The 10,219-nt window shown below is 41.3% G+C and overlaps 1 protein-coding gene and 1 pseudogene across 1 annotated transcript; both read left to right on the top strand.

The window, feature by feature from the left end:
• The first annotated feature begins 1,287 nt into the window (after nt 1-1,287).
• Nucleotides 1,288-2,226, top strand: LOC136166156 (olfactory receptor 7G1-like). The gene has a single exon (XM_065932191.1). The coding sequence runs from the start codon at nt 1,288-1,290 to the stop codon at nt 2,224-2,226; it is 939 nt and encodes a 312-aa protein (XP_065788263.1).
• A 3,908-nt stretch (nt 2,227-6,134) lies between these two features.
• Nucleotides 6,135-8,916, top strand: LOC136156188 (olfactory receptor 7G1-like; annotated as a pseudogene).
• The last annotated feature ends 1,303 nt before the right edge of the window (nt 8,917-10,219 follow it).

Below are 10,219 nucleotides of genomic sequence, written 5' to 3'. Positions count from 1 at the left end.
ATGCAAGAGACATGGTTTCCATCTCTGGGTCAGGAAGATACCCTGGAGAAGGAAATGGCAACCCACTCCAGTATTCTTGCCTGGAAAATTCCATGGAGAAAGGAGCCTTGCAGGCTAGAGTCCATGGGGTCACAAGAGAGTTGGACACGACTCAGGATGGCCACACACAGATACACACGATGTCGTCACCATTTAAGATGAACTGCAAAGGGACTCGGCCATATGTATACATATATCCATCCTTCCCACAACTCCCTTCCCATAACATTGAGCAGAGTTCCCTGTGGTACACAGTAGGACCTCATGGTTATTTACAAAACAGAAACAGATTCACACACTTAGAGAACAAACTTATGGTTGCTAGGGCAGGAAGAATGAGAGGAAGGGACCGTTAGGGAGTTTGGAATCAATATGTACACACACTATATTTCACATCTGCATTTGTTAAAACAGGATAACTATTAAAAACATTCACTTGCAATCTTGTGGTGGTATGGGGTGGGGGACAGGAAGTTTGGTAAAGTTCATCTTATCTTCTCATGCATTTCTTGACATTTGTTATTTTTGTTCAGTCGCTAAGTCGTGTCCAACTCTTTGCTACACTATGGACTGCAGGATGCCAGGCTTCCCTGTCCTTCACTGTCTCCTGGAGTTTGCTCAAATTCATGTCCATTGAGACAGTGATAGCATCCAACCAACTTGGATATCCTCTGTTGCCCCCTTCTCCTCCCATCCTCAATCTTTCCGACCATCAGAGTCTTTTCCAAAGAGTCAGCTCTTCACATCAGGTGGCTAAAATGTTGGAGCTTCAGCTTCAGCATCAGTCCTTCCAATGAATATTTATGCTTGATTCCCTTTAGGATTGACTGGTTTGATCTCCTTGTTGTCCAAAGGAGATCAAGGTTATTGACATACCTATGTATGTTTTCAGTTTCCTGGCTCTGAGGTCTCTGGGGATCCAGACAGAATATTCAGCTGCCTCCCTAGTCTCTCTCTAGAAAATTACCTAGTGTCTCAAATAATCTAAATAGTATAGTTAGTGTATTATAAAAAACTGACTACCCCTTAAGCCCCTATGGGAATTAGCAATGGAGGATATCTGCTGTATCAGGTTCAGTTCTTTAAAAAGTGACAGAATAATATGTGTACAGAAGGAATGTTTCTATTCTTCTCTGTCTCCATCTCATGCAAGATAGTGTTTCCGTTTTGTGATTCTCCTGCTAGTGCAGAAAACTCACATTTGATAGGTTGTCAGTTTCCATCCTTCTCACCAGATTTTCCCACAACATGGGACCCAGAAACAAAACCGGAATTTTAGAATTCCTTCTTATGGAAGTGACAGAAGATCTGGAACTGCAGCCACTCCACTTCATTCTGTTCCTGTTCATATACCTAGTCACCATTCTGGGAAACCTGCTCATCATCCTGGCTGTCATCTCTGACTCCTACCTCCACACCCCCATGTACTTCTTTCTCTACAACTTGTCCTTTACTGACATTTGTTTAAGCACAACCACGATCCCAAAGATGCTACTGAACATCCAAACACAGAGTCAGAGCATCACTTATACAGGCTGCCTCACCCAGCTCTGCTTCATCCTCGTCTTTGTTGGTTTGGAAAATAGTCTTCTTGCAGTAATGGCCTATGACCGCTATGTGGCCGTTTGTCACCCACTGAGGTACATGGCCACCATGAACTTCCCCCTCTGTGGCCGGCTGATTCTATTCTGCTTGTTTATTAGCATCGTGGATGCCTTGATCCACAGTCTGATGGTGTTGCAGCTGACCTTTTGCACAGACCTGGAAGTCCCCCTCTTCTTCTGTGAAGTTGTTCAGGTCATCAAGCTTGCATGTTCCAATACCCTCATCAATAACATCCTGATATATTTGGCAACTAGCATATTTGGGGGTATTCCTGTGTGTGGAATCATCTTCTCTTATATTCAGATAGTGTCCTCTGTCTTGAGAATGCCATCAGCAAGTGGAAAGTATAAAGCTTTTTCCACCTGTGGATCTCACCTCTCAGTTGTATCCTTATTCTATGGGACAGGTTTTGGAGTGTACATTAGTTCTGCTCTTACTAACTCTTCCAGAAACACTGCCATGCTTTCAATGATGTACACTGTTGTTCCTCAGATGATGAACCCCTTCATTTACAGCCTGAGGAATAGGGACATGAAAGGAACCTTGAGGAAACTCATCACTAGGAATGCTTCTCTTCTGTGATTGTCTCTTCTGCTTTGTACTGGCATTTCTAGAATGAACCAGAGTCACTGAATGTCAGGTGTAAACGAAGCAACAGACAAAGGATTAATCTCAAAAATATACAATCAACTCCTTCAGCTCAATTCCTGAAAAACAAATGACCCAATAAAAAAATGGGCCATAGAACTAAATGGACATTTCTCCAAAGAAGACACACAGATGCCTAACAGACACATGAAAAGATGCTCAACATCACTCATTTTGAGAGAAATGCACATCAAAACCTCAATGAGGTACATTAGACACCAGTCAGGATATCTGCTATTCAAAATTCTACAAGCAATAAATGCTGGAGAGGGTGTGGAGAAAAGGGAACCCTCTTACACTGTTGGTGGGAATGCAAACTAGTACAGCCACTATGGAGAACACTGTGGAGATTCCTTAAAAAACTGGAAATAGAACTGCCATATGACCCAGCAATCCCACTTCTGGGCATACACACCAAGGAAACCAGATCTGAAAGAGACATGTGCACCCCAATGTTCGTCGCAGGACGGTTTATAATAGCCAGGACATGGAAGCAACCTAGATGCCCATCAGCAGACGAATTGATAAGGAAGCTGTGGTACATATACACCATGGAATGTTAGTCAGCAATTAAAAAGAATTCATTTGAGTCAGTTCTAATGAGATGGATGAAACTGGAGCCCATCATACAGAGTGAAGTAAGCCAAAAAGATAAAGACCAATACAGTATACTAACGCATATATATGGAATTAAACAGATGGTAACGATAACCCTAGATGCAAAACAGAAAAAGAGACACAGATGTAAAGAACAGACTTTTGGACTCTCTGGGAAAAGGCGAGGGTGGAATATTTCGAGAGAACAGCATCGAAACATATATATTATCTATGGTCAAACAGATCACCAGCACAGGCTGGATGCTTGAGACAAGTGCTCGGGCCTGGTGCACTTGTGGAGGGTGGAGAGGGAGGTGGGAGGGGGGATCAGGATGGGGAATACATGTAAATCCATGGCTGATTCATGTCAATGTATGACAAAAACCACTACAATATTGTAAAGTAATTAGCTTTCAACTAATAAAAATAAATGGAAAAAAAAAAAAAAAGAATGTCAGGTGAACCAGAAAGCCTGACTCTTGTCCCAACAACTTATTCTAAAATGACTAGAGAACATAGTGGCTAAGTGAATTTTAACTTGAGGTTGAACCCCAACTTGCTGTTTGCTTGGTTCAGTGATGTTTCAAAAATGAGTCTCTTTCCCTAATCTTGGTTTCCTCCGTGCCTTCCTTAAGAAGCGAATGGAGGCACGAGATAAACTGATATTGTTGGAACATCGAAAGAAGAAATGTGCAAAATTTGGATATGTCAGGGAGAGGGTCTAATAAATTTGTGAACATAATAGCCTTGAATTTGCCTGATCTTATGGTTGGGGCCAACAAAGGTCCATATAGTGAAAACTATAGTTTTCCAGTAGTCATGTTTAGATGTGAGAATTGGACCATAAGGAAGGCTGAATGCCAAAGAATTGATGCTTCCGAACTCAGGTGTTGGAGAAGACTCTTGAGAATCTCTTGAATTACACGGAGATCCAACCAATCAATCCTAAAGGAAATAAACCCTGAATATTCATTGGAAGGACTGATACTGAAGCTGAAGCTCCAATACTTTGGCCACCTAATGGGAAGAACAGACTTACTGGAGTTAGGATGTTGGGAAATATTGAAGGAGAATGGAGAAGGGGTCGGTAGAGGATGAAATGGTTAGATAGCGTCACTGACTCAATGAACACAAATTTGAGCAAACTTCAGGGGACAGTAAAGGACAGAGGAGCCTGGTGTGCGTGCTGCCATCCATGGGATCACAAAGAGTCAGACCCGACTTAGTGACTGAGCAACAACAGAACTGCATCCCAGGCTCAAGCCTACTGTGAGACGTGTGGAGATTTGTCCGCATTGCATATTTCTTTTTACATGTGATATTGCTTTCGAATATCTTTTGTAGTTTTTTTTTTATGGGAGCAGGGTATGAACACAAATGCTTAATTTTAATGCAGTGCATTTGTCAGTACTTTCCATAATGACTTGTACTCCCTAAAGTAAAACTACAAATCACCTTGGAAAATTAACTAGTATTATTGTGTTTCATAATGTACTTATATTCTAATTTGTAAACTTACTGATCTCACATATTTTTGCCACTTGCTTCAGCAATTAGGTTAGTTTTGTTTTCTTTCATGTTGTATTTATCAACTTGCTTTTCTGATGTGTCACATAGTAAAATAAATATTATTTATGCAACAAAAATGAACTCATTTCCAATACTCTGGACTTGTTACATATGTGCTATATCTTTTCAAAATTCTGAGACTGCTGGAAGTTTTATTTCTTTGTAACCAGTTTTCTGGTGTTACAGATAAATCATTTTGAATAGTGTCTTATATGTGTCTGGTATTAATGAGAGTGTTTTGTAATTGGGATGGAAATATTGGGTAGTAGAGATATCAAGTCTCCTTTGGGTAGTTCCAATAAGTTTTCCTTTGAACAAATATGCATACACTGGAAAGTATAGTGATCTATTTCATCACCAATGTTTCCAAGAATACTGACAGTCTAATGGGTATGAAAGTGATTTCATTCATTCTTGTCTGTCTTATTATTAAATGGTTGATATTATCTACATGTACTTCTTTCCTATCTGTTAAATTTTTGTTTGTAGCATTTCTCCTGAGTTCTTAGCTTTTTCTAATTGATTCACATGACTTTACATCACCAGGTTATTTTTTTCACATGTTTTTTGCTTTAGGATATCTTCTTTTTAGGTTTTCTGGGGGGACAGGGTATGAACACAAGTGCTTAATTTTAATGTAGTGCATTTGTCAATACCTTCCATAATGGTTTGTGCCCCCCAGATGTTTTTTTATAAATCCCAGGGTTACTTCAATTTGAGGGGTTCATCTTTTTGGCTTTTACATTTGAAACAAACGCTTCCTGGAATTTAGTTTTACCTTGATGTGAGGCAGAGATCCAAATTCATTTTTCTACCCCTGAATAAACTGTCCATTTTTGTGTGGTCTTAGGCTGGGCTCTACATTATGATCAGCAAGTCATATTAACTCCTGTACCAATTGTATAGGTCTTAATTATTGTAGCAAACCATTCAGCGAAAGAGTGCGCTTCTTCTATGGCTCAGATGTTGAAATCTGCCTCTTCCGTTTTTGAACTTTTTATTTTATACTGGACTAGAGGCAATTAATGGGCTTTCCAGGTGGCGCAGTGGTAAAGAACCTGCCTGCAATGCAGGAGACCCATGTTCAATCTCTGGATCAGGAAGATCCCCTGGAGGAGGAAATGACAACGCACTCCAGGATTCTTGTCTTAAACCCATGGACAGAGGAGCTTGGCAGGCTACAGTCCACGGGGTCACAAAAAGCTGAACATGACTGGGCGCACACAGAGACAGAAAGTGAAGAAAACCATTAATACATGTTGAAGCTCTTTTGATAAATGAGAAAAGATGGCTGCGATATACTAATTGATCAGAGATGGTATTGTCACAGAAAATATATAGCAATGAATAAAATTTGTGTGAAAAATACATGGTCAGAATAAGATTCAGGAAACATGAAACCCTGAAATTTTTGTGGCGTTTTTTACATTAACAGGAATGATTTTAAAATGCTATTTGTGTAATACATAGCATATATTTTATAAGCAATTGCAATATATGACATAATATTATAGCTTATTATATTATAGGATTGCATATAGTATAGGTTAGTATAATACACTAAGCATTATAGAATTATATCCTGGGTCTTTAAGGACTGGCACAGTCCTGGGATCACAGTGGTAATAAAATTGCTTGACTAACGAGGAGCTTTGGAAATTGAACCTCTAGGGAGGATGGAGATTGTGATCTGCCTGCGACCGTCCCATTCAGCAGTCCTTTCCCTGAAAAGCAGTAACACACCTGAACCTCCTTCCATACATGACCCTTCTTGCCTTGGAGCCTGTGACTCACTCGTTCCTCTGCCCCTCCTGAATACAGATCTGTATGGAACCCTCATCAGAAATGTCAACCATCATTCCACTGTGATGCCACTCAGGTAACCTAACGTCCCTCAGTAAGATTTGGAAAGGAGGACACATGTTTCACTATAGTTATCCAGAGAAGGCTACGAGGAAAGAATATACACCAGATGATTAGAAATAAGCTACTCCAGGCCTCCTGCCTATCCCTCATCTTCTTCTCACGTTTCCTCGTACTTTGCACCAGCACTCAAATGCCCCTCATTGACTAACGCTGTATTCACTCTTACTATAACTGAAACCATTTCCTCCTGAGTTGAAATCTGCATCTCCCTTTTTTGAATTTTTTACTTTACACTGGAATAGAGCCAGTTAATGGGTGTCCCAGGTGGCACAATGGTAAAGAATCCACCTGCAAGGCAGCAGATGCAAGAGACATGGTTTCCATCTCTGGGTCAGGAAGATGCCCTGGAGAAGGAAATGGCAACCCACTCCAGTACTCTTGCCTGGAAAATTCCATGGAGAGAAGAGCGTGGCGGGCTAGAGTTTGTGGGGTCACAAGAGAGTTGGACACGACTCAGCATGGTCACACACACATACACACGATGTTGTCACCATTTAAGGTGGACCGCAAAGGGACTCAGCCATATGTATACATATATCCATTCTTCCCACAACTCCCTTCCCATAACATTGAGCAGAGTTCCCTGTGGTACACAGTAGGACCTCATGGTTATTTACAAAACAGAAACAGATTCACACACTTAGAGAACAAACTTATGGTTGCTAGGGCAGGAAGAATGAGAGGGAGGAACCGTTAGGGAGTTTGGAATCAATATGTACACACACTATATTTCACATCTGCATTTGTTAAAACAGGATAACTATTAAAATTTTGCCTACATTCACTTGCCATCTTGTGGTATGGGGTGTATGGACAGGATGTTTGGTAAAGTTCATCTTATCTTCTCATGCATTTCTTGACATTTGTTATTGTTGTTCAGTCGCTAAGTCGTGTCCAACTCTTTGCTACACTATGGACTGCAGGATGCCAGGCTTCCCTGTCCTTCACTGTCTCCTGGAGTTTGCTCAAATTCATGTCCATTGAGACAGTGATAGCATCCAACCAACTTGGATATCCTCTGTTGCCCCCTTCTCCTCCCATCCTCAATCTTTCCGACCATCAGAGTCTTTTCCAAAGAGTCAGCTCTTCACATCAGGTGGCTAAAATGTTGGAGCTTCAGCTTCAGCATCAGTCCTTCCAATGAATATTCATGGTTGATTCCTTTTAGGATTGACTGGTTTGATCTCCTTGCTGTCCAAAGGAGATCAAGGTTATTGACATACCTATGTATGTTTTCAGTTTCCTGGCTCTGAGGTCTCTGGGGATCCAGACAGAATATTCAGCTGCCTCCCTAGTCTCTCTCTAGAAAATTACCTAGTGTCTCAAATAATCTAAATAGTATAGTTAGTGTATTATAAAAAACTGACTACCCCTTAAGCCCCTATGGGAATTAACAATGGAGGATATCTGCTGTGTCAGGTTCAGCTTTTTAAAAAGTGACAGAATAATATGTGTACAGAAGGAATGTTTCTATTCTTCTCTGTCTCCATCTCATCCCAAGAGAGTGTTTGCCTTTTGTGATTCTCCTGCTAGTGCAGAAAACTCACATTTGATATGTTGTCAGTTTCCATCCTTCTCACCAGATTTTCCCACAACATGGGACCCAGAAACAAAACCGGAATTTTAGAATTCCTTCTTATGGAAGTGACAGAAGATCCGGAACTGCAGCCACTCCACTTCATTCTGTTCCTGTTCATATACCTAGTCACCATTCTGGGAAACCTGCTCATCATCCTGGCTGTCATCTCTGACTCCTACCTCCACACCCCCATGTACTTCTTTCTCTACAACTTGTCCTTTACTGACATTTGTTTAAGCACAACCACGATCCCAAAGATGCTACTGAACATCCAAACACAGAGTCAGAGCATCACTTATACAGGCTGCCTCACCCAGCTCTGCTTCATCCTCGTCTTTGTTGGTTTGGAAAATAGTCTTCTTGCAGTAATGGCCTATGACCGCTATGTGGCCATTCGTCACCCACTGAGGTACATGGCCACCATGAACTTCCCCCTCTGTGGCCGGCTGATTCTATTCTGCTTGTTTATTAGCATTGTGGATGCCCTGCTCCACAGTCTGATGGTGTTGCAGCTGACCTTTTGCACAGACCTGGAAGTCCCCCTCTTCTTCTGTGAAGTTGTTCAGGTCATCAAGCTTGCATGTTCTGATACCCTGATTAACAATATCCTGATGTATTTGGCAACGGGCCTATTTGGGGGTATTCCTGCGTGTGGAATCATTTTCTCTTATATTCAGATAGTGTCCTCTGTCTTGAGAATGCCATCAGCAAGTGGAAAGTATAAAGCTTTTTCCACCTGTGGGTCTCACCTCTCAGTTGTGTCCTTATTCTATGGGACAGGTTTTGGAGTGTACATTAGTTCTGCTCTTACTAACTCTTCCAGAAACACTGCTGTGCTTTCAATGATGTACACTGTTGTTCCTCAGATGATGAACCCCTTCATTTACAGCCTGAGGAACAAGGACATGAAAGGAGCCTTGAAGAAACTCATCGTTAGGACTCCTCTTCTGTGATTGTCTCTTCTGCTTTGTACTGGCATTTCTAGAATGAACCAGAGTCACAGATTGTTAGGTGAACCAGAAAGCCTGACTCTTGTCCCACCAACTTATTCTAAAATGACTAGAGAACATAGTGACTAAGTGAATTTTAACTTGAGGTTGAAACCCAACTTGCTGTTTGCTTGGCTCAGTGATGTTTCAATAGAGTTCCATTCCCTAATCTTGGTTTCCTCCATACATTCCTTAAGAAGCTAATGGAGGCAGGAGATATACTGATATTGTTGGAACATCAGGAGAAGAAATGTGGAAAATTTGGATATATCAGAGAGAGGGTCTAATAAATTTGTGGACTTAAGAGCCTTGATTTTGCCTGATCTCTTGGTTGGTTCTGAGAAAGATCTATATAGTCAAAGCTATGCTTTTTCATCAATTCAGTGGACATGAGTTTGAGCAAACTTCAGGAGATATGAAGGACGTGGAAGTCTGGCTTGCTGCAGTCCATGGTGTCTCAAAGAGTCAGAAAAGGTTTAATGACTGAACAATAACAAATTGTTTTTCCAATAGTCATGTACAGATATGAGACTTGAACCATAAAGAAGGCTGAACACCGAAGAATTGATGCTTTCAAACTGTGGTGCTGGAGAAGACTCTTGAGAGTTCCTTGGACTGCAAGGAGATCAAAGCAGTCAATCCTCAAGGAAATCAACCCTGAATATTCATTGTAAGGACTGATGCTAAAGCTGAAGCTCCAATGCTTTGGCTACCAGATGGGAAGAACTGACTCATTGGAATTGGGATGTTGGGAAAGATTGAAGGCAAAAGGAGAAGGGGTCAGCAGTGGATGAAATGGTTAGACAGGATCACTGACCTAATGGACACAAATTTGAGCAAACTTCAGGAGACAGTAAAGGCCAGAAGAGCCTGGTGTGCTGCAGTTCATAGGGTCCCAAAGCGTCAGACACAACTTAGTGACTGAGCAACAGCAGATTTGCATCCCATGGTCAAGTCTCCTGTGAAATATGTGGAGAGCTGTTCTTGCAAATTCCAACTCAGTCATTCCTGATACCCACCACAGATAATCTGCATCTGTGCATGGCAACATCAACATCCACCACAGCTCAGTTTTCTGACCTCTGTAATTGCTGTATTGTTGCTGTCTCAGTGGTTTGGGATGATTACAAGACATTCAATTTTGATCAGTGAGGAAGCTTTCATCTTTACTGAGATAACCCCTGATTCGAATGTGCCAAAACAATGTTCTCTTACATTACAAAGGCTTCAGAACTGGGGAAGGTAGAGAAAAGTCATTTACTCCTCC

Source organism: Muntiacus reevesi, chromosome 1 (assembly GCF_963930625.1).
Source record: "Muntiacus reevesi chromosome 1, mMunRee1.1, whole genome shotgun sequence".
In the NCBI taxonomy this organism is placed as follows: Eukaryota; Metazoa; Chordata; class Mammalia; order Artiodactyla; family Cervidae; genus Muntiacus; species Muntiacus reevesi.
Note: the sequence above shows the minus strand (reverse complement) of the source record. Positions and strands in the feature narration are given on the sequence as shown.